At 42.1% G+C, this 23,421-nt stretch overlaps 3 protein-coding genes across 4 annotated transcripts; all 3 read left to right on the top strand.

Annotated features, from left to right (window-relative positions):
• The first annotated feature begins 62 nt into the window (after positions 1–62).
• ubl4a (ubiquitin like 4A) lies at positions 63–1,585 on the top strand. Its single transcript, XM_079556651.1, has 4 exons — positions 63–264; positions 608–713; positions 804–1,012; positions 1,094–1,585. The coding sequence occupies exons 1-4, from the start codon at positions 217–219 to the stop codon at positions 1,199–1,201; spliced, it is 471 nt and encodes a 156-aa protein (XP_079412777.1). The 5' UTR covers positions 63–216; the 3' UTR covers positions 1,202–1,585.
• A 181-nt stretch (positions 1,586–1,766) lies between these two features.
• On the top strand, positions 1,767–9,722 carry LOC306963154 (dynamin-1-like protein). 2 transcript variants are annotated; one of them, XM_079556632.1, is made up of 18 exons: positions 1,767–1,922; positions 2,284–2,404; positions 2,494–2,635; positions 2,834–2,872; positions 3,036–3,082; positions 3,341–3,412; positions 3,485–3,571; positions 3,666–3,828; positions 5,072–5,192; positions 5,286–5,624; positions 6,063–6,183; positions 6,299–6,454; positions 6,555–6,644; positions 6,748–6,846; positions 7,141–7,257; positions 7,331–7,440; positions 7,572–7,731; positions 7,832–9,721. In XM_079556632.1, the coding sequence occupies exons 2-18, from the start codon at positions 2,303–2,305 to the stop codon at positions 7,886–7,888; spliced, it is 2,022 nt and encodes a 673-aa protein (XP_079412758.1). In that variant the 5' UTR covers positions 1,767–1,922; positions 2,284–2,302; the 3' UTR covers positions 7,889–9,721. The 2 variants fall into 2 exon arrangements, with proteins under 2 accessions (XP_079412758.1, XP_079412759.1); XM_079556633.1 differs by lacking the exon at positions 2,834–2,872 and having other exon boundaries at positions 7,832–9,722.
• Positions 9,723–9,932: 210 nt separating this feature from the next.
• disp3 (dispatched RND transporter family member 3) lies at positions 9,933–23,022 on the top strand. Its single transcript, XM_079555221.1, has 23 exons — positions 9,933–10,107; positions 10,215–10,305; positions 11,177–11,255; positions 13,966–14,910; positions 14,991–15,210; positions 15,286–15,422; positions 15,747–15,881; positions 15,965–16,125; positions 16,274–16,413; positions 16,537–16,628; positions 16,728–16,892; positions 17,462–17,623; positions 17,852–17,992; positions 18,057–18,193; positions 18,255–18,424; positions 18,503–18,633; positions 18,721–18,905; positions 18,987–19,113; positions 20,393–20,538; positions 20,628–20,787; positions 21,265–21,378; positions 21,487–21,653; positions 21,767–23,022. The coding sequence occupies exons 4-23, from the start codon at positions 13,974–13,976 to the stop codon at positions 22,121–22,123; spliced, it is 3,984 nt and encodes a 1,327-aa protein (XP_079411347.1). The 5' UTR covers positions 9,933–10,107; positions 10,215–10,305; positions 11,177–11,255; positions 13,966–13,973; the 3' UTR covers positions 22,124–23,022.
• Positions 23,023–23,421: the final 399 nt, after the last annotated feature.

Genomic DNA, 23,421 nt, shown 5'->3' with positions numbered 1-23,421 from the left:
GGGGTCTAGAGACGCCTGTTAGCCAGGCAAAATGCAATGCATTGATTCAACCACATGGTGGCGCATGTGGCTTCTGACAGTTGGCAGCTGTAGAAGAAGATGATGCACAGCCTAGAGAGGCGTTTTTAGCATTTAGCTAGAAACATTTTGGAGCGATCTTGCGTTTGTTCATCAAACTAATTCGTTGTGCTGTGTATTAATTTAATTTGACCAAAAATGATCCTTACTATAAAACCACTTCAAGGAAAAGAATGCAGCGTACAGGTGAGCGAATCAGCAAGCCTTTCGTTAGCTACTTTAAGCTAATGCTAAAGCTAAGTAGCATACAAAAATATGTTATTAGCATATCACATTGATTGTGTCCGGAATAATTTAATTGAATAACAATAAACGGTAGAAGCGTTAAATAACAGTATTACTTTGGTAAATGAAATAATTGCTACTCCTTATAACACAAGGCTGAGGTACACCAGCCTTGTCAACAGATCTTTATAAGTTAAACTTATTTTTTTTATTTTCCAATGCAAGTGTAGTCACTCTAGCCAGTGGTCTATTAACAAAATCTAGATGTCTTATTCATATTTTAACTTCACATGATTCTTTTCAGGTGACTGAAGATGAAAAGGTGTCCACAGTCAAGGAACTGGTGTCAGAACGTCTCAATATACCTGCAAATCAACAGAGACTACTCTACAAAGGAAAAGCACTTGCAGGTTTCAATGATAGTCGTTACCCATTTATTTCTCGACATGTACAGGATCAATAAACTGTTAAAAGTAGCTTCATTTTGTATTCCTCCATAGATGAACATAGACTATGCGATTACTCCATTGGCCCAGAGGCCAAATTGAATCTTGTGATTCGGCCAGCGGGAGAGAGGCCTGCAGGATCGGTACTGCCTGCCAGCAGCAGCAGCTCCTCACAGGGCGGAGTGTGGCAGACTGTGTCCATGATCTTGGCCAAACACTTCAGTCCCGCTGATGCAGCCAAAGTTCATGAGCAACTTATAAAGGTAGTATTTGTACACAAATTCTAAACACTGAAAATGGGTTGTTTGAACAATATGGATGTTAAAACATGAATTTTCTTAAAGGACTATGAACGCTCACTTCGACAGCTCAGTCTTGATGACATTGAGCGATTAGCTGTGAGACTACTTCATCCAGAAGGAGAGAGTATGGACACCTCATATATGGACTGAATATGTTAAAAACTTCAAGAGTTGATTGTCTTAATGGAGATGTTTGGTGCTTTGAGGTTCACAGTGCTGTGAGTAACCACAGGTGTGTGTCAGACAAGTGGCTGAATATGGACAGTTCTTATCTTTGCGATACCTTGAACACAATAATGTAATGTCCCTTTTTTTGTTGTTTTGTTTTTATTATGGCGTAAACTTCATTTTCCAACACAGACAGGCAATTTTACATTTGCCATTAATGCAATTCTCCAGCTTCCGAGGGGAAACGTACCTCAACTGAAGTTAGTATTTATTAGTGATGTCTGTCTTGGATGCTGACTGGGTAGTTTTCGTTTGAAACTTCTGTGACTGCACATTTTATCTATTGTCTAACAAACTCTTGGTCGGTGAAAGATTTGTAAATACGTTTATATACACACATTAAAACATTTGAACAACAGTTGTGAATGTGGACTTTAATGTCATGAGGAGTATGAAGGCGGGACACTACTGTTTACGTCATACACGTGGTCCAATCAGGAGCAGCCATTTTCATCGGACTTTTCCCTCGACCAATCAGGAGACTGGGATGTGTTCCGCGCTCCACCCGTGTACGAGACTGGCGGCTATCGGCGGCTCCTTGTTTTGGACAATATTTTCGACAAAATGCGATTTCTCTGAGATCCGTGTGTTATAATTGAAAATAACCGTGCGCAATTGCCCAAGGAGGATTGCCTAAACTTGGGTAAGGTCACCCGTTTCTATAGCTACATACATTTTGCGAAAACGGGGCAATCGTAAAGCTAAAATATCTTTCCTTTCCAATCAAAAGGTTATTAGCTTTAGCCGGCTAACGTTCACTAAGCAACGCTACTTCCTCATATTTCGCTACCACTGCATGACATGTAATATTACAGTAATTGTGTCAAAGCATCGTTACGCCATGTCAATTGGTGGTCTTTGCGTTTTCCTCCTGAGCACTACACCCCTCTCATCAGGACCAGTAATCTTACATTTATTTTGTGATCCACTGAATTTCTCAATGGGCTTAATGTGATTCTTCTGCATCTTGGCCCTTTTCAGTTTTGTTTTTTCCCCCCTTCAAGTGTACTGGGTTTTCCGAGGATGGAGACGCTGATTCCTACCATCAATCGGCTGCAGGAGGTCTTTCTGACAGTGGGGGCTGAGGTCATACAGCTACCACAGATAGTGGTAGTCGGATCCCAGGTGAACTTTACTGTTGTCGCCCGAAATAGATTGTCGATGGGACAGTGGATACAACATTATTTGTTTTTTTTGTTTTTTGTGCATTATAGAGCAGTGGAAAGAGTTCTGTGTTGGAGAGCCTGGTTGGAAGAGACTTTTTGCCTCGAGGATCAGGGATAGTCACAAGACGACCCCTGGTGTTGCAACTCATTAATGTTCCTCACATGAAAGAGCGACTTAAGGTTGAAAATGGTAAACATGTTTTTACTCATGTGGTACAAGTGATTGTGTTTATCGTTTCCAAGATAGCTGGATTGATTTGTTGTCACATGCAGAGAAACGTTCTTCTCCTCAAAAGGGTTACCTCGGTTTTGTGAGTCCCTGTGGCGTCCAGTCATTGCTTACTTTTGCAAATAAATCTCTTTCTCCTCTTCTTTGCTGCATATCCAGGGAATGAGGTTAAACAAACAGCTCAAAACATCTACCCAGGTCTATCTAAATCACTTGGTTGTTTTCCATCTTGTGAAAAGCAGCTTTAATTCTAATGTATAGCAACTTAAAACCTTTTCTTGTTGCTTGAAATAACACAGACTGAAATGAATAAACAAATGGTATGGTATGCAACATCAATAATACTTGTATGTTTCTTTAGGTGTCAAAGCAGAGGAATGGGGAACGTTTCTTCACTGTAAAAACCAGGTAAACACAAAGCACAAATTAATGAAATAATTTACGTCAACTCAAAGTTAGTTTTATTGTTGATAACACCTCATTTGTGGATCGAGAGAGATATGGATGTTGAACACTGTAAATCAAATTATGCAATCTTAAAATATGTACACAAAAATAATAGACAACATGGGGGCAGGGAAGAGGGAGAGCTGAGGTTCCCAAAAGCCTATTGTCGCTTTACAATATCATTTTGTAATTGTAATTTTATCTTGTTTTAAAAATAAGATTTTCTCAGACTTTAATGAAATCCGCCGTGAAATTGAGTCAGAGACAGACCGTACTTCAGGAGAGAATAAGGTAAAAAAAAAAAAAGAATATTAACTTGTTTGGGATATCATTATATTTAATTCATGCATGTTTCTTTCTCAGGGAATCAGTCCTGAGCCTATTTATTTAAAGATTTTTTCTCCTAAAGTCCTCAATCTTACTCTGGTGGATTTACCTGGAATAACTAAGGTAAAAATGGCCCTTCTTTATCAGTATTATTTAGAAAAGTCCACATTGCATGTCCTATTGTGTGTTGACATAGCAACATTGTTCCTCATCGTAGGTTCCTGTGGGGGATCAGCCAGAGGACATCGAGACTCAAGTGCAAGAAATGATCTTGTCATTCATTGGCAATCCAAACTCCCTCATCCTTGCTGTGTCTCCTGCCAACTCGGACTTGGCCACATCTGATGCTCTCAAGTTGGCTCGAGAGGCTGATCCAGATGGTAGGATATTTTGTAAAAACATGCCATGACTTTTTCCCTTTTTTTTTTTTCAATCCTTCAGAGACAGTAATTTTGTTGCTGATTTTGAAGTATTTCAAACTATGAATTGTTATTGATTGAAGTGTGCACACATAACTATACATGAACAATTCTGACCGCTGACAGCAAACTGGCCATCAACAATTATTGCAATGGACGGCAATAGAGAGGACATTTATCAGTCTATAGTTTCTGGGACTACTGGATTACCCATCTGTATAAATATTAGGGCACGACCGATATATCTGCATTGGAAAGAGCACAGTGAAGGTCTTAAAATAAGCCATCCCACAACTTCCTCAGGCAGGGCCAGCCTAAGGCATAGGCGACCCAGGCGGCCACCTAGGGTTCCATCTGCTGTAAGGGGCGCTGAATTACATTTTCATTTTTGAACCCCATGAAGTCCATTTTTGTTGGAAATGTAAAGCTTTTAAACCACCCCTCCCTGGCCCTTCTACGCCCCCGGGAGCCACGTAACGTTGTGGTAAGAATTTGTAAATTTACTTCAGATGTAGAGGTTCCTCCAATTTTTTTGTTTTGTAATCTGTTGATTTTTGTTGTTCAAACGAGCTGCCTCTGAACTTCCTACTTAACAACAACAGTTCAACACTATGTTCAACACTGACACGTTATGAAACATTATACACAGGATGCACATTTTAAAAAATGTGGCCACAAATATCAGCGGTGCACATCACCCTCGGTCGACCTCTATTAGCTATATTTCTATGATTTAAACCTTTACTGTAATAATAAATGTTTAACTTCCCCATTGTGAGATCGATAAAGTACTATCTTATCTTCTTTGAGAGATGTAAAAAACATCAAATTAAATTGCTTAAAATATTGGCCTGTATATCGGCTATTGGCCATGCCAACCCCCTTCATATCGGTTTTGAGAGAAATAAAGTGATTCCTTCAGTGGGCAGAATAGTCTGTAAAGAAGGTCAGGTGCTCTTCAGGATCAAAACGCAAGGATAGGCACCAAAAAAGAAAAATCCGAGGAACTCCGTTACCTGGTTAAAAGTCCTTTTTATTGGATGGATATAAAAGAGACAGAGACTACTCTACAAAGGTGTTGGTATCAGAACCCAGAAATCAATATTGGTCAGGCCATAATGAATATCACATATATTGTATGTTTTTATTGACGGTTGCCTCCTGTAAAAGATCACTGTGAACACCAGCTTCTGTATGATGTCAGGGCGGCGAACACTGCTGGTGGTGAGTAAGCTGGACTTGATGGATGCTGGGACCGATGCTCTTGAGGTTCTTTTGGGTCGAGTCATTCCTGTCAGGCTTGGCATTATTGGCGTAGTTAACAGGTTTGTAATTATATTTACTTGCTTATATCTGTATTACCTGCACCATTCTTTGAATGTTCATCAGTATATTTTATGTTAATTGGCTGTTTCTAGGAGTCAACATGACATCAATACTCAAAAGAGTCTAGAAGATTCTTTGAAGGATGAACATGCCTTCCTGCAGCGGCACTATCCTTCGCTTGCCTCCCGGGCCGGCTCACGTTATTTAGCCAAAACTTTGAGTCGACTGCTCATGCATCACATACGGGACTGTCTGCCTGAACTTAAAACACGGGTGACTGTGCTCAGTGCTCAGTACCAGACCCAGCTGAACAGCTATGGTCAGCCTGTGGAGGACTACAGCGCCACCTTGCTCCAGATTGTCACAAAGTTTGCCAGTGATTACTGCAACACTATTGAGGGAACAGCGAGATACATCCAGACAACAGAACTGTGAGTCCGATCATTCGACAAAATAAACCATCACCCGACTAGGCTAAATTCACTAAATGTTTTATGTCAAAGAGATGGATTCATGCTAATGTTTATGGAGCAAATATAACTGGGGAGCCACACATATATTCGACAAAGGCTCAGGTGGTAGCTGAGAGAATTTGATCTTTTGAATCCCGGCTTCTGTAGGCGCAGACTGTTGTTGTGTTCTTGGGCAAGACACTGTAACACCTTACCAGTGTAAATATAGTGTGTGCACAGTGCAGCTGTAGCAACAATAATAGTTTAGTACCACATAGTATGAATAATGACTGCAGTGAAGCGCTTTGAGAAACTTGTCAGCATAGGCCTGTAAACTTAGACAAGTGTAGGCCTTATTATTATTATTATTATTATTCAGACAGTGTTCACATGACCATTATTCACCGTTTTCCACAGCTGTGGGGGAGCTCGTATGTGCTACATTTTCCATGAAACCTTTGGACGCACTTTGCAGTCTATTGATCCCCTCGGAGGACTTACTGAGCTGGATATTCTCACTGCTATCCGCAATGCCACCGTAGGTCTTTGCTGTATCAAACTGTATAATTTCTAGGAATTTAAATGCAAGCCAAACTCTCTCATTTGGAGAAAAAACAGGTAAAGAGAAGAGTTGTGTGTGTTTTGCCCTGCAGGGTCCACGGCCAGCCCTCTTTGTGCCTGAGGTGTCCTTCGAATTACTGGTGAAGCGGCAAATTAAGCGGCTGGAGGAGCCCAGTTTACGTTGTGTAGAGCTTGTTCATGAAGAACTCCAGCGGATCATTCAGCACTGCACATCCTTTAGCACACAGGTTAGCCTCAAGATATAAACTCATTTTACCTTAATTTACTCCACATGGCCAGGAGATTCATCTTTAATACAGTGTTAAAATTTCTATCTTTATTTTCAAGGAACTTCTGCGGTTTCCGAAGCTGCATGATTCAATAGTGGAAGTGGTGACTGGATTATTAAGAAAACGCCTGCCCATTACTAACGAAATGGTAATTGTTGCTTTGCTTTAATAATTTACCATGAGAATTATATAAACAATTCGGTAAGTGAATTAAATAATAACTGAAGTGCTTTTCTTTCTTTTATTTGCAGGTTCATAATTTAGTAGCTATTGAACTGGCTTACATCAATACAAAGCATCCTGACTTTACAGATGCTGCACAGGTCTCTGCATCAGTCAACAGCCAGCAGGTATACACATTCATTTTGGCAAACATCAACAGAGTGTTTTTCAGATACGCTTGACGATAATAGTTCAAAACATTTAGTCAAGGGCCTAAGTGAGAAGGTAATATTTATTTATATATGAAGCAAGTTTCAGCATAAAAAGTCACATTATGCCTCACAGTAGTAAAATACACATTTGAAAACAAAATAAACACAAAAAGACAGTCAATCATAGCTGGGCTGAGTTGGTTGGGGCTGGAATGCTTGCTTTAGGTCCTTTTAAAGGCATCTCAATTTGTGTATTTCTCTTGTTGTCAGACAGAGGTTCTTGATGGAGGAAAGCACTGGAAAAATGAGAAAGTTGGAGTGGACAAAGCTCTTGCTGGAGGTTTTGGCAGCCCCAGCAAAGCCCAGGCAGTTAACCTTCTTGACACGGTGAGTGGCGGGATTAGCAGTGGTTTCAGAATTTAAGTGATAGCAGTGTATCATCCATTTTCTTGTCTGTCAGTCCGTGCCCACATCCCGAAAGCTGAGTGCACGGGAGCAGCGGGACTGTGAGGTCATCCAGCGCCTCATCAAGTCCTACTTCCTCATTGTTCGCAAAAGCATCCAAGACAGGTCTGATGATGAGCCACATCCAAAACACTCGCTGCGGGGGGAGCGCTTTCTCCTCATAATTTCTCCTAATAATCCTTTAAGATGTCCTCTTGTTATTGATGGTAATGTTCCCTGGGCTTCTTTGTCTGCAGTGTGCCCAAGACAGTGATGCACTTCTTGGTGAACTTTGTGAAAGAGCATCTGCAGAGTGAGCTGGTGGGTCAGCTCTATAAACAGTCTCTGCTGCAGGAGCTCCTAATTGAGTCACAGGACACGGCGCAGCAGCGGACCGAGGTCGCACAAATGCTGGAGGTAAAAGTGGTTAATGTGTGTTTTCACTGACTAGCGCACTAGCCCCCCCCCCCTTGTTATTGCCCGTTTAATCCTATCCTCGGCTTTTGTCTTTTCTTAGGCTCTCAAAAAAGCTAATAATATCATCTCTGAGATCCGAGAGACACATCTATGGTAGCAAGAAGACTCAATCCCCTTTTCGAAGGACAGCTCTGATATAGTCGATGCGCATTGAAACAATGTGTTATTGGACGGAACAAAGCCTCTGTGGTTCCATGGACCATAACTATGTGTTTACTTTCTCTGTCAGCCACTGCCCTGGCCATTACACAGCAGCTATGGACTATTATACTGTGACTGTTGTATAGAGACAGAAACCCAATGACTAAAGGCCAAATGTTATTGTAAGTTAAACAAAGCCATGGAGAAACTGTTTTGCATCATGATGTGGATGAATGCGTGTTTGTGCGTAGTTGTGTACATTATATTAAGAGCAATTTACATGTTATAATATAGGAAAATAATATAAATATAATGACAATATATGTTTAAAAGCAACATTTGACACTGGACTTCAAATCAGGTGCTAAAAATAACAAGAGATGAGCTCTGTATTCATTCCAGTGTTGTTCTCAGTGCACTCCTGCGCTAGAAATGAAAATTCAGCTCAATCAATGTAAGCTGCAATGCAACATTTAAGTCACAATACATTTTTTTTTCTGGATGAGTACATCCTGTTCTCCAGTTCTGTTATTATGCTAATTAACCTGAACCTCATTTTCCAGGGTCACCTATACAGTACATGTTGTTTTTATGCTCTCCCTGCAGCTCTGCCTCTGCGATTTTCTTGGAGGACGAGGCACAAGCAGTTATTACTTTCCTGAGTAGTGTTCGGAGGACCACATTTGATTAGCTATGTGTGTATGAATCCTATAATTAAAACGACTATCTTGTAGTTTAATCAGACCCGTGTAGGTTACGCTTTCCGTTGATTACTCCCTCAGTTGATGAGAAAGAGCTTGTCCTAATAAAAAAGGCCAGTGGTATCTGTTGTGGTGAAACTGCATGAAGCCTGCTCTCAATAATAGAATATTCATACACACCCTTTTGAGAGGATTCTCTGCTTCCTTGTCATTACATACACGGGTATTTTTTATAGATTCAGAGTGCAAAACAGCAGTCCTCGTGTCCTGTATGTGTTTGAATGGCCTATGCATATTTGAGCATTTCGTGCTGTCTGGTATGGATGATCATGTAAAGACTGTCTTTGAGTTATTGCCTGTCAGTGTTTGTGATAAGCAGTGAAGCCTGGAGACGAGGACATGTTGAATTAAACTTGTCTAATGAGAATTTACTCTGACTTTGTGGTGACGCTTTTGTAATTTAATTTAATTACATTATGAATCAGTTTTGCTTGTCTTTTGCAGTGCACTAACATTGATATATGGTCACCCTCTGTATTGATTTGAGGTGGCTGAAATAGGCATGTTGGTCAGATGAAGCTGTCATAACGGGACATGGTAAAACACACTAGCTGTTTGGCTCAAAATGTCAAATGCTCACTTTCTTCTTTCTAAATAGATCCCTGTTCATATCACGGTATTAGCTTTTAAAGTTGTTGGGAAGCAGAGGCGATGGACGAAGTGAGTGCTGTGAGTCATTAATGTTTGATGAGTGTGTGAAGGCTGAAACCTCACAGGAAGCATTATTCCCACATCAGGTAACACACAACATAAATCTTTTGTTGAAAAGCATTCTTAGCCATCAAGTGTTTTATGATTTAAGGAAATGCCTCTTCATCTAAACCAGTGGTGGCATGCAGGGAAATCAAGCATAAACTCCAAACTAAAAGCTGTTATTTAAGATGATTACTTTAAATTGCTTGCACTTTGTTGCCTACTGTAGCCAGTTATTGTGATCATCCCCTTATAACACACCCCACCTCCCCACCAACTGAGACTAGTCTCGACCATACCATTTAGGATGGAGTGAGGGAGCATTCATCTACCATATACATGAAGTACCCCAATCAGCGTCTGTAAAAACAGCTTAATAACAACCTAAACATTAAAATGTGTGTTTTGTCTGTATTGAATAAAAACCCCTCTATATGCGACTCCTGGAGATGAATTTACATAATCCTTGCTGCAGCACATCCACCTTGCCTCTCTGCTGCTCTTGAGCCAGTCAGTGGAGCAGGCTGAACAAAGCCATGGGAGAGAGAGAGGGGAGCTTCTGGGAAGAAATGTCTCTCACTGACTCTGTCGCCTGGACAACCGGATAAGATGGGAGGGGAGGGAGCGCCACAGAAAGGACCCGCAAGCATAAAACCAAGGAAAACTAGATTTTTATTAGACTGTGCTCTTAGTGGATTCCTGTGTAATGTCTGTGAGGGAGGTATGCTGAAGCATGTGTGTCAGTCTTGTGTGATGTGTTCTTGATGGCTCTTTCTGTGAGTTATTACCTGTGACAAAAAAGCAGTATTTTCTGTCATTTTCTACTAGAGCAGAGGAAATGAAACTGCAGAACACAAGTTTGCCATTAAGTGGACCCTGAAGGCCTGAACACTTTACCTGCAATTATCTTTTGTCTCAGGTAAGTCTCCTGCCTGACATGATGTCTTTGTTTATTTAAGCTGATTTGTTTCGGAAATGTACCCAGTTTGAATAAATTTAAAGCCTGGTTTAAAATAATCAATAGAAACATACACTATCTGCGCTCAGACAGCTCAGTGCAATTTGTTTCCACAGAGTTACTTTGAAAGAGACAACTTCTGGGAAATAAGCCTCATTATGATGTGTTTTGTTTCATGCGCAGAGGGAGCCTGTTTCCCCCCCCTTCTTTTTTTATTCAAAGCTTGATAGAAATTGCTTGGCACATCACCAGAATGCCTATCTTTCAACGCACTGACAGTTTTCTGCTTTCTTCACAGAGCCATGAATTAATCAATAAGATACTGTTAGGTGCAAATTTACAAGAATAGTGACTGACTCTGACTGTGGACATGGTGAAACACAGCCCATTGTGCTCACATATTGCAGGGCACTCATGCATGTGAAATATGCTGTAATCGATGCTTCTTTAAATGAGGCAGTATGCTGGCTGAGCGTGTACCCCGTTTTTTCATAGTAGATGAGCGAGCACATAAAGGGAATAGTATTGGGTTATTTTTAGCTGCTGTCAGTCATCAAGGTTATAAATCTGTCACCTTTAGAGAAAACAAACTAAAGGGCTCAGAGAGGGGACTGATAGACTGAAGGACAAGATAGAGATTATTGTGGAGGTGAACACTTTTGAGCTTCCACTGCATCTCAACTCCAAGATACAATCCTCAAGATCTAGTTCAGCGAAAAGACGCTGACAGACTGCTTATCAACCTCTGCTGGAAAAAAAAAGACGTGTCTTTGATGTGCGGATGCAGTGTGCTGGAGTTTATTGTTAACCTTGCCTTTCTACTTTTACACAGCTGCTTGAACGAGACAGATGAGCCGGAACAAATAGAGCCCTGCACACTTCATCAAATTCTGCAGCTGATGACCCGGCAGGTACACACCAATTATTTGGTCTTGCACAGACAAGGTGTCCAATTAATGGCAATGACACTACAAAAGCACTTTCTTGTATCCCCAAATCGCCTATTAAAGTTTATTGTGAAAAGTCTATTTCAGGAATCATATTAGTAGAAGCCATATTTATTTGGGTTTGATATGAAAAAATGTAGTTTAATCACTATGAGGAAATGTATACATATATATATATATATATATATATTTGTTTGCCATATCATCCATGTATATATTGAGAATTAGGCTTTTTTATTCCTAATTCAATCCAATAAGAGCAAGGCAAGGCAACCTGACTGAATGCTCTTTATTTTTAATCCACACCTGTGCTGTCTGTGAAATGTACTGTGTGTACAAACCTTTGCAGGAAAAATGGTCAGAATCATTCCGACAGTGTGTGAACATTGAACAAATTACCTGCACAAGGATCAGTACAGCTTGTTGTGTTTTGTAGCCGACTGTACACCAGTTATAGTTATTGGGTATAAGGTGCAATGCTATGAATGCGACAAAGTGCCAGGCTCATCAAGGGGCGTGCGCGAGAGAGAGCGAGAGAGAGAAAAGACTAGGTCCCCAGGCCATGCATCAGTGTAGTTATCTGCTGCCACTCCAGAACCACAGTGCTCCGGCTCAGACACTGGCCTGGACACCGCTCCAGGACATTAGTCTTGAACAAGTTCCTCGAGCTGTCTATGTTCACTACAGCTCCCCTAATCGCTGCCTATTTGATGCAGCGACAGAAAGGGGAGCTGTTGGTGGTTGCAGACGTTGCTTTCATTTCGATTTTGCTGTGAATATTAATCTGCACATGAAGGATTTAGTTTCCACAGATGACGTGGACCTGTTTGATAGTCTGTTGTGACTGCCACAATGTGCCTCGTGTGCTGTCAGTCACTCCTGTCACTTCTCCTCCTCGTCCTCTTTTTTACTTCAGTCCTCATATTTTACAACTCTTGCTTGTTGCAGTCGGTTCACATCTCAGGTGTAAACTCCAAAATAGCGAGAAAAGCAGGAGAAGATTAATGTAATGTGATTATGCTAATCCCATTACAGAAAGCATTAGCTGTTTTTCATTTTCTTTGCAAAGGTGCAGCGATTCTCTGTCATTATTGAGAAATATGAAAACCAGGAATTACAGCATAATGTTCCTATTGTTGAAGAAATTACTCATTATAAAACCTATAAATGCTTCAAATTGCCGTCTGGAAATGGACAGTCTTATTTTCCTAGGTACAATTTGTAAGAACTATATATAGCTGATTATAAAACATTGTATGCCAGCACAAACCTTCATTGGAAAATCAGTGTTTATTCATCAATAGTATGCAGCTCCAGGAGGCATGTCCTTGAGCGAACGTCTGTGCAAACAATATTAGAGAAATGCAAACTCCCTGGGACCACATTCATCAAACAGTTTGCAATGAGACAAGCACATACTGTATTCCCAGAGATGAGCGTATTTTGCTCAAAATCTGCAAGAAAAACTCTCACATTTAACATAGAATAAATTGATTAATTCATGCCAGCGATAAACACTATATGCTAGGAATGCTGATTAAATGATGGGCAATAGGACTTTCATCCTATATTAGAAACAGTGCAGCACCGGCTTCCTAACTCTTGACTTTCTTATCTGTTTTATAAGAGGAAAGCCCTTTGCAATTCGTTTTGCTTGTGGACATTTCCCTTTCTATTACAGAACATTAGGATCTGTCTAGAAATATAGAGAGCCCATTTGTTATCCTACAGTCGTGGAAACTAATCTACAAGCCACGACTTTGTGACAACATATTTTGTACTTTATCAAATTATGTAATATTTACTGAGGTGTTAGGCGCAAAGAATCCTCATAAATCAGCCCGCCGTTACCATAGATAATTTTAGCTTTGGACACTGTCTCTCGTGCCCTATTTTCTCATATTCAGGTGCAGCTTTTCTACATAGAAATAATCAGTAAACGCTTTCCCTATATTTCATGATGGATTTTCTCTTTATCTTCACAGCGTAGCTTGCACACATTATCAAGATGCCTTGTCTTACTCGACTGACCTCAAAGCAGTGTTCTGGAGAGCTCAGATGAATTGCTGCAGTTAGTGGGCTCGCCGCTGCTTGAATGCAAACTGTGTGCATTATCTTGTGTGTTGAGAGATGAATGGGGAGCACCTATTGACACAATTAGCCAAAGCCTGTCAATCACTACAGATAAACGTCTGGACCTCTTATACCCTCTCACTCAAATTAGAAAAGTGAGATGATTGAATTTGCTGTTCATCGGACAATGCTGCTGATTTGTAAAAAAGCCAGCAGCGTGCTCCCTTTCTCTTTTTATGGGTGATAATGCTTAATGCCCCACTGGCGGAGAGAATTAAATTGCAGCTTTTAGCCCATTGTGCCCCTTGGGTTCCTGTGATTGGCATCATAAAAAAGAACTAAGCTTACCATTTTCACTACTGTGCTCTTGAGTAAAAAGGTCTACCCTTCTCAATTTTCCCCATGCCTCCAGAGAGCTGCTAGTGGACAGCTGTTACTTAATTACCATGTCCTTGCCTGCTGCTTTCTTGGGAAGTGACTTTGTCCTTTGCTTTGTGTCAAATAGCTGCAGTTTGACATCTATTTGCTGTTCACCTGGCTGCAAGAGGGCTGAGTGTGTGTTTAAGTGATTGATGATCGATGCTGTATTCGTCCCTGGCAGGTCCCGTGATGGAGGTGGCTGATGATGACCCGCTCCTGTTTGGGCCCGGGTGGGGAGGGCAGGAGGATGAAGAGGAGGGTGACCATGAAGGAGAAAATGAGCTGGGTCGTGCGGGGGGGCAGAGTGGTTTGTGTCGGGGCATCGATGTGTGCGGACTGTGGAGGGCGGTCGGCTGGCTGTACACGACACCCTGGGCCAGTGCAGCGCTCATAGGCTTTGTGATCCTTCTACCTTGTGCCCTGTTTGCCTACATGCTCTTCTACTGCCCTCCACTGGACATCGACTTGTCCTACAGTGCCTTCGAAGTTCACAGCCACTTCTCCGCGGAGCGCTTTGATGCCCTCGCCATCGCTGTTAAAACCCAGCTGGGGTCCTGGGACCGGCGCAGACGGGACCTAGATAACAGTGAGTCAGCGGCCCTCAGGGAGCTGCTGCTACAGAAGCTCGTGGGACATGGAGAACTCAACAGGACAGATACTGAAAGAAAAGAGACCACACAGTCCCCAGCCAGGCCTTTAAAAGAACATGATCAGAAGAGAGGCGCTGTAGGAAAGAGGATTGTAAGTGAGTTTAATCGCTCTTCAGAAAAGCACAGCACAAAAGGAAATTCAACATTGATACGGAAAGCTAGATTTGCCCCCAATTATTACATACAGAGTCAAGCCCTGTGGAGAATAGAGCTGGTGTTTGTTGCCCAAGGAGAAGGGGAGCGTAACATCTTCACACCAGAACGACTTCAGACCATTCACAAGGTGGAGCGGCAACTAATGCAGCACCCACAGTTTAAACAGTTCTGTTGGAAGCCTCTGGAAGTGCTCCGGGACCTGCCTCTGGGCCCCTCTTACTGCTCCCCTCCCAGCTCACTCCTGTCCTACCTTTATCCCAGCGAAAAGGGAGGAAAGATCTACTATGATGGCATGGGACCAGATCTGGCAGACATTCAAGGTGAGAGCAGCTGCATTTTCAAGTGAGGCCAACAGGCTTTAAGTACGACGCCACTGACAGCTTTGACCTTTTGTGCGCAGGTTCTCTGAGTCTGGCAATCACACACCCACAGTTTTATTGGTATGTGGATGAGAGCCTGTCCCCTGAGCACCTGACGTCCTCTCTGCTGCGAAGCGAAATCCACTTTGGTGCGCCTCTACCGTCCTACTTCTCCCTGCAGGACAGAGCCTACGAGCAGAGGGCCAGATTCAAAGACTTCGTGGTTCAATATGCAGCTGTACTTGCCAAGCAGTCCACCAGGTCTAATACTTATCATTAGTTTATCTTTGTATGCATATACTGTAGTGTATTTACATTTCATGTGCCTTGTCATAGCCAAGTGAAGGTGCTGTACGGAGGGACAGAGCTGTTTGACAATGAAGTCAGGCACACCTTTAACAACGACATGATGCTGGCAGTAATCAGCGGGATCTGCATCACAGTACTGGTCTATGTTCTCACTTCCTTCTCGGGTAATAAGTGAACTTGGAGTGCCTTACATTGAATTGTATATCTTGAAACTTCTCTACGTGTACCCATTGTTTTGTATGATTCATATAGCGTGCATAGGTTTGCGCTTCTGCCTGTCAGCGTATTATTACGATATTGTCTGAAGTTGCTGCTAATGAATAGATATCAGCATTGCGGCAAAATAAATATTATCCAAAGTGTATGCTACCCCTGAATTCAGCTTCTGATTAGTAAAAGTAGGAAAAGATTCTTGCATAAATGTATAAATTAGTCTCTTGGATTATGAAGTGTAAGAATGTGTTTGTTTTTTCTTTTGATTTCTCCAGTCTTTCTGACTTTTTTCGGCCTGGCCAGTATCGGGCTAAGCTGCCTCATGGCTCTGTTTCTCTACCATGTGGTCTTCGGCGTGAGATATCTCGGTATTCTCAATGGAGTCGCCGCCTTTGTCATTATTGGGATAGGTAAGTCACTTCAATCTTCGCCTCTAATTATTGTATTTGCGTCACTGTACGTGTGTAACTCTGCCTGTTTCTCCCTTGCTTAGGGGTAGACGATGTGTTTGTCTTTATCAACACCTTCAGACAAGCTGCTCACCGACTCCAACCTCAGCAGCGAATGATCTACACCATTAAAACAGCAGGTCGAGCAACGTTCCTGACCTCGTTCACCACTGCTGCTGCCTATGCGGCTAACACTTTTTCTAAGGTATCTCTAATAGGATATGCGCGAGGGGTGTAAATGGCTTTGCTGCTATGGATGAGCCCAAGTGTCTCCGTCAGCATGCGCACATTTTCCTGCGATAAGCACTAAATGTAATGTTTTTTTTAATACTTTCCTTCCTTCTGACATCCAGATCCCAGCCGTGCATGACTTTGGCCTATTCATGGCTCTCATTGTGAGCTGCTGCTGGCTGTGGGTATCAGCCCTGATACCTGCTGCGCTGTGTATTTGGACTCAATGTGTGCAACCTCGCAGATTCACCTGGTCAAACTGGTGAGGCGTTTACTTCCTTTGCTTTTTGTGTGAAACACCATTTGTGCATGCTTCTCGACAAAAAGCCGGAGAGATTTAATCACAGAGCTGTCTCTCTCCCTCAACTACCCCCAATCTCCAAAGTTGGAAGCTGTTTTCCGAGCTGTCAGCGAGCCACAGCCCTTTGTCAGACGAGGATGATGATGTGGCACTTTTATCGGTGGAGACAGAGCCAGGTGAGATTATTATCGGACCCGCTGTGGGGTGACTGATGGGGGCAGAATTGGGAGCTGTGGTTCAGGCGTCACCAAACTCTGCGATCTGTCTTTTACCAGGGCCTTGTGACACAGACAGCGACACAGCCATTCTGTCCCTGTCAGTGGAGATAGCCGCGTCCCGTCCAGGGCAGCCGAACGCAGGGGTTGTCAGCAGAGGCCTTCAGTGGGCCCTCAGACACTTTGTGGCAGAACCAGTGGTGGAGCATCGGAAAACTGTTTTGGGTGAGATTAATGCATATTTTTCATAATACGTTGACTATTATCAGAGGAAGAGTTGAATGTTTTTTTCAACTTGTTTAGAACTTCATGACACACGATCTTCTTCAAAAATTATTAATAACTTGTTATAATATGTTGATTTACATGGACATTGAGGTTTAGGCTCAAGTAGTCCATAAATTGTCAACAAATGTTTGGTGTTTATTTATAATCTATAAGTTCTACACTGAATTAGACTTTTTATCTGGGAAGTCCCAATGTAATTAATGCTGGAAATCAAGTTTATTACTTGTATAACTTATTATCTCGATAAACCTTCTATTAGATTGAATAATCATAACTGAAGTCTGAAAACTGGCATACACAAAAATCTAAATTGTCGTTGAAAAAGGGAATCATTAAACACAAATGATATTTGTGTGCGTCCCGACGACGATCACTCTCTTTCTCTACTCCTTTTTTTGGAGCTTTATTGATGTCCTCACCCGCTCCTGCCCAGTCTGACGCTCTGACCCTGCTGTAAACAGCCTGTTCACACCCTCTTGTTATTCATCAGTATGTTTGTTTGGCAGGTTTGTTTCTCCTGGTGCTGTTCCTGTCTGCGGGCTGCTGTGGTCTCCTCCGGCCCGCCTCTCATGCCCCGCAACTCTTCCGTCAGGACACAAACCTTCAGTCTCTGCTGGCTCTCAGGAGCAACCTGAGTGGCCAGGGCATCTCCTGCCCCATGTGCTCAGGTGAGAGTGTTCATTTTCAAATTATATATATAATGAGATCTATGTAACTTAATTGGCCTAAGTGGCTAAGTTTCTGTCTTATGACATGCCCTTCTCCCCATGTAGTTAACAATGTGTAACAAAAACACATTTTGCATTAATCTGGCGAAAGAGTAAGGCAGTAATAAAAATGTGTACTAACATGTTACAAAAAACATGGCCTTCCAACACCCCTATTATTTTATGCAGGTGTATTTATGGAGAAGCCTCATGCGCTGAACACTCGCACCTCGCCATCTGCTTCCTGGTTCTCCGCCTATCAGCAGCATGCAGGCATTACCACCTCCAGCGTGCCCCGGAATTCATCTAAACCAACTATTAGCCAAACGGGTAAGTCACCATTCGCCATCCAACATGTTTTCCCTACTTGCTCATTTACATCGTATCGTTGTAGGCACATTGTTGACCGTGTACATTTCAAAGCTGGATCTTGGAACCTCTACAACATTATACCGCTTTTCCCTAAATGCCAGTGTGACTTCGCCTTGGAAAGAGTGTAGCTCAGAGCGTGGAGAGGTTTCATCCTTTCAGGTTAGGTTTCAGATTAGTATGACTATTAATCCATTGTAGTAACCTGTTCTCATCTTGATAGGCCTATAATCTGCCTCATGGTAACTATTCAGCCCGCCTGACCGTGTGTGTCTCCAGCGCTTACCACCCCTTCCCCAGCTGGATGATAACAACCGGATCTTGTGATCCGCGCCATGGCTGGATGCAAGACTTTGTCTTTTATGGAGCATCTTCTGAGCAGCAGCGCAGCAGGTGAACAGTGAACACTGACACCGAAACAACAGAAATGACAGGCTTGTACTTCATAAACTTTAAATTGGTTTTCTTTAGGAGACTGTACTTTGCTCAGCGCAAACTTAGACCTCATCCCAGCAGAGTGTGTGTTAACCCACCAGGCTGTAACATCAGCTCTGGGCCTGACGGTCTCACACGGGGAAGCTTTTATGTCCCTATTCCAAAAGGTGAGCACAGCACTTATGCTTTTTGATTTATCAAGGTTACCCAAATACTTGCCAACACATTTTCTCGATATACAATTTTATTTACAGATCCTTCGTCATCTGCTAAAGTCAACCCATCCAAAACATTAGGCTTCAACCCATGCAGTGGGGGTGTGTGTGGCCGCCCTGCAGTGCGTCCTCTTGTTGACACCGGGGCAATGGTATTTGTAGTGTTTGGTATTCTGGGGATCAACCGCACAGAGCGAAGGGACAACCATGTTATTGGAGATTTGGTGAGCTTTATCTGCACCAAACATCAATCTGTTTCAGATTTAAAGTTTCATGACATGTTTTGTGTTTAATTATCGCCAAAGGGCAGCATCATATTGGATCCTGAGTTTGATATATTCCAGGAGATGGGGCATCTGTGCAGAATCTGTAAAGCTATTAGTGCGAACAAACAGCTTGTGAAACCAGGGGGAGCCCAATGCTTGCCTTCAGGTAAGAGACAATCAATCACTGGAAAATACATTATTTCTTTATTTCTGCAGTTCCCTGTTCCATTTTTAATTTAAAGTAGTTATTCCATGAATAGATGATGGCATTTAGTATGTTGTCCAGGTACAATACGTGGCTGCTTCTGACAGGAAGGGCCTCTGGGTTAAAAATAACTTGTTTGCTGTTGTTTGGAAAAAAAGAGAACAGAACAGAAATGAAGACAGACAGAATATTTGCTATTATAAAACATTATAAGGCTTATATAATGACTGTAACATTCTCAGTGTACAGCAAGAAAATGCATTTCAAAAGATGTAATTGACACGTAGCCTCAGTAATTCATACATCATAAATCTAACCCAGTGGTTCTCAACCTGGAGGTCGGGACCCCCAAGGGGGTCGCGAGACAAATTTGGGGGGTCGCCAGATCATGTAGATCAGGGGTGTCAAACTCATTTTGGGTCGCGGGCCGAAATTCAGCTCCCATGGTGGGTCGCGGGCCACATAAAATAGAGAAAATGTTTCCAAAAATGAATAATAATAAGCTGTGATTTGATCAAAGCCCCAACTTGACTGTAACTGTAACTGTAACGGCTTACACTTGTATTGCACTTTACAAGTCTGTGTCACAAGTTCCTGAAAGTGCAGTAGTCATAATTCATTCACTTGGTGGCTGTAAACTTTTATTGAAGCCACAGCCGCCCTGGGGCAGACTGTCCATTTACCACATGGCTATATAATGTGTTCTTCATATCCTGAGCTCTTATTATGTCAGTGCCCTCTGCTGGACACGTGTGGAATTCTATCCTTTTTTTTAATTTAATGCCCCCTAGTGGCTAGAATGAGCATTCTGGTTATTCTTTAAAAATTCATAACTCCATACAGGAATGGGCTAGAGACTTACTTTTTTTTGGACATACTCTGGAATTTATGCTCTACAGGGCAGGGGCCGGATTAAATCATCTGGCGGGCCGGATCAGGCCCGCGGGCCGTATGTTTGACACCCCTTATGTAGATAAAATATACATATTTTTATTAGCGTATATTATAATATTTTATTGTTGCATGTGTGTGCCATTTTACCAGAGTGCCATTATATGTTCATAATTTTATGTTAGCCATTTGTTTTCTTCTTTCTTTTTTAAGAATTATGTAGGCTAATGTTCCGATTTCTCACGGTGTGACCCAGGCGGGGGGTCACGAACCCCTTTAACTGTTATAATGGGGGTCGCGGCTCCAAAAGGTTGAGAACCACTGATCTAACCTGTATTTTCTGATGTAGGTAACAAACTATCCTCCATCTTGCCACTGCTCCACTCTGAGTGCCACTCCTTGCCTGAACCCAACCTCCTCCCGGGGCAGCTGTCCCATGGAGCTGTGGGGATGCGTGGGGGCAAGGTTCGCTGGTTGTCCATGGCCTTTGAGTCTGTAAGTTGCTTATTATCTGCATCAAAGGGCACAGCATTTGAGCTACTTTCACTCATGCAGTTCTAAGTCTCTTTTTGTCCATTTCCAAGACCACATACAAGGGCAAATCCTCCTTCCAGACCTATTCAGACTTCCTTCAGTGGGAAAACTTTGTACAAGAACAGCTCGCATCACTGCCACAGTCCTCTGCTCTGCAAAGGGGTTTCCAAACATGTGAGCACTGGAAACAGATCTTCATGGAGATTATAGGTATGTCATGATACAAGTCTGCACAATATCAAAAAACATTGTAATATTTATAGTTGTTTTATATGGATATTACTTCAACAATTGGTAAAATATTGATAATTTGGCCACATTTTGTGCAGCCCTATCAAGATTTATACATGTTGCTCAAATAATAGCAATCTATTACACTTTAAGTTAGGGTAAACTCCGGTTTGTTTATCACACATGTCCCGAAAACAACTTGGAGAAGAATGTGTTTAGAATTCAGCTACCCACTACCTACTATTTTTACAGTGTGTTTATCTGCTTTATTGACATAAAGGGAATGTTTGGTGTGTAGCTCTTTGCCAATCACAGCTTGTAATAGCAAAAGAGTAAACTACTTCATCGATGTTGAAATACAGCGGATTGTTTATCAAAAAGTTCCCAGAAATGCTGCTTTTGACGTGCCTCGTTTTGTGTAATAGTTGGAATTAAACGCTTCTTGTCTGTTTGTAGGTGTGGAGAGTGCCCTCTGGAGTTTACTGCTGTCTTTGGCCATCTGTGTGGCAGCTGTGTCTGTGTTCACTGCCCATTTACTTCTTCTGCTGCCAGTTCTTGTTACTATTTTAGGTAAATTTATTTAAAAAGCTCATTAGAGATCAGACATTTCTAGGTGAAACACAGAACTGACTCATGTTTTACTGAGTTGCCTCATTGTGTTGACCGTGTTCTTGGCAGGGGTGGTGTGTCTGGTGGTGGCAGTAATGTACTGGCTTGGCTGGGAGATGGGAGCTGTTGAGGCGATTTCTCTGTCTATCCTCGTGGGCTCTTCAGTTGATTACTGCCTGCACCTGGTTGAGGGATACCTGCTGGCTACAGAGAGCCTGCCCGCTGATTGCACATTAGTAAGACGTTCTGTTTTCTTGTTCTGTTCCTGTGTTTACACCTGCTCACATTTGTGTAAATAAAGTTGTGAAAAGCTGAGGACCAGCTCATTTGTTATGTTTTTGTTCCACAGGAGGCTTTGATGAAGAGACAAAGGCGGACAGTGGAGGCTGTAAACCACGTGGGCGTTGCCATCGTGTCTAGTGCAGTCACCACAGTGATCTCAACTATACCTCTCTTCTTTTGTGTCATTGTGCCTTTTGCCAAGTTTGGCCAAATAGTGGCCATTAACACAGCTGTTTCTATTTTCTTTACTCTCACCGTGACTGTGGCCATGTTGGCGTTCATGGCCCCTGCCAGTTTCAGCAGACCACCAGGGGCTGTGGTGAAGGCCAGTCTTGCTGTTTCGGCTGCCGCAGCTCTGGTCGCAGCTCTGTACTGGGCAGGAGGACAGCTAGGGGCCTTAGCCTGGCAGACGATCAGCACATAACCTCAGTCTGTCTTTACGCTGATGTCATGCAGAGGAGTCCCTCTAAACTGCAAGCACTATGTTCTTCACTGTAACGGAGGAACACAATTTCAAAACAGCACAAAGATGTCAGACTCATCCCAACGACAGGTTTTACTTTGAAAGTATGCCTCTTGAATGTAGATTGACTGAAAATCTGCAGGGTATTTAAATACAATCTTTTATTCTGATATGACTCACGGTTATGACTTGAGCACAGTGTTGTTTTAATTTGTCTCTATCCTCTCTGTTGAGTTCAGAGATTAAGTAACTGTTTGGGAAACACAGACTGAGTCACATTTTTCATCAGTGGAAGTTATTAAGTTTGTAGAGCTGCTGACTGTACCGTGACCTGCTGTTGTACTGCTGTTGGTGGAGTGTTGAACTCTGACGTGTCTGGTTTGAGTTCACATGAGTCATTGCAATTGTGTGAAACAACCAAATCAGTGTCCTTTTTGTGTTTGCAGCTGTGTAGGTGTGAATTTTCAACAACAAAAGCACAGCTGATTAAGGATGTACCTTATCGTTTCATGTGCAAGTGCTGTTGCTTTGACTCGATCCACATTTCTATGCTTTGTTTTTGTTATTTCTTGGGTGGAGATGTTCACTTTTAAAGGTTTCAAATTTTTAATCAACACAATTTGAGCGACGCCTCTTGTCAGCTCCTCAGGTTTGCCCTCTACTCCACCAGACTCAAAGGCACTGAGTACACTGTATTCGGAGTACCTCTTGTGCCCCATTACAACAGTTTGCAGCATTGTCACACATCTTCACACTATGATGGTCGAGGACAGACACATTGGCACTTTTTGTGTGTGTTTTTTGTATTGTAACTTCCTTGTAATTGTCAAATAAATCATCTGCTTCTGGGTGATTTCTCGTGAAAACTCAGTCTTGTTTTATTCTTTTAGAGACCACAATAACACAACGTATCATCAATACTTCATATTGATACAACAGCGGTCACTGTCATGATTACTTCAGAGCTGGTTTATCTGAATGTATGCGATAAATTATTCATTTAACTAGGCCCAATTTTTTTAACATTGAACTGCTGCCCATCAATGTTTAATGCTGATCACTGTCCAAGATGAAGCTATTACAGCACAAGACAGAACCATTGTGTTTCAATGCTTTTGATAAAGCCTGGAGACAGTTTTGTGCCCTTAGGTTATTGAGAAATAAATATAATTAAAAATACACATACTATCCTCTTGTAATACATGGTTTCCTTGAAATGGTGATGCAAATACTATTCCCAGTGTTTAAAAACATCATGA

This window comes from Gobius niger (assembly GCF_951799975.1).
Source record: "Gobius niger genome assembly, chromosome: 1".
Classification (NCBI taxonomy): Eukaryota; Metazoa; Chordata; class Actinopteri; order Gobiiformes; family Gobiidae; genus Gobius; species Gobius niger.
The sequence above is the reverse complement of the archived record's forward strand: the minus strand, read 5'-3'. Positions and strand labels throughout refer to the sequence as shown.

What these genes read in the sequence shown, in the direction of transcription:
- ubl4a (XM_079556651.1), top strand. Translation starts at nt 217, where the DNA reads ATGATCCTTACTATAAAACCACTTCAAGGAAAAGAATGCAGCGTACAG. An exon ending in CAAAGGAAAAGCACTTGCAG is followed by an intron (nt 714 to 803) that starts GTTTCAATGATA and finishes ATTCCTCCATAG; the next exon opens with ATGAACATAGACTATGCGAT. An exon ending in TTCATGAGCAACTTATAAAG is followed by an intron (nt 1,013 to 1,093) that starts GTAGTATTTGTA and finishes ATTTTCTTAAAG; the next exon opens with GACTATGAACGCTCACTTCG.
- LOC306963154 (XM_079556632.1), top strand. Translation starts at nt 2,303, where the DNA reads ATGGAGACGCTGATTCCTACCATCAATCGGCTGCAGGAGGTCTTTCTG. An exon ending in AGCTCAAAACATCTACCCAG is followed by an intron (nt 2,873 to 3,035) that starts GTCTATCTAAAT and finishes ATGTTTCTTTAG; the next exon opens with GTGTCAAAGCAGAGGAATGG. An exon ending in ATTTACCTGGAATAACTAAG is followed by an intron (nt 3,572 to 3,665) that starts GTAAAAATGGCC and finishes TCCTCATCGTAG; the next exon opens with GTTCCTGTGGGGGATCAGCC.
- disp3 (XM_079555221.1), top strand. Translation starts at nt 13,974, where the DNA reads ATGGAGGTGGCTGATGATGACCCGCTCCTGTTTGGGCCCGGGTGGGGA. An exon ending in TGTTCTCACTTCCTTCTCGG is followed by an intron (nt 15,423 to 15,746) that starts GTAATAAGTGAA and finishes TGATTTCTCCAG; the next exon opens with TCTTTCTGACTTTTTTCGGC. An exon ending in GAGAGGTTTCATCCTTTCAG is followed by an intron (nt 18,194 to 18,254) that starts GTTAGGTTTCAG and finishes TCATCTTGATAG; the next exon opens with GCCTATAATCTGCCTCATGG.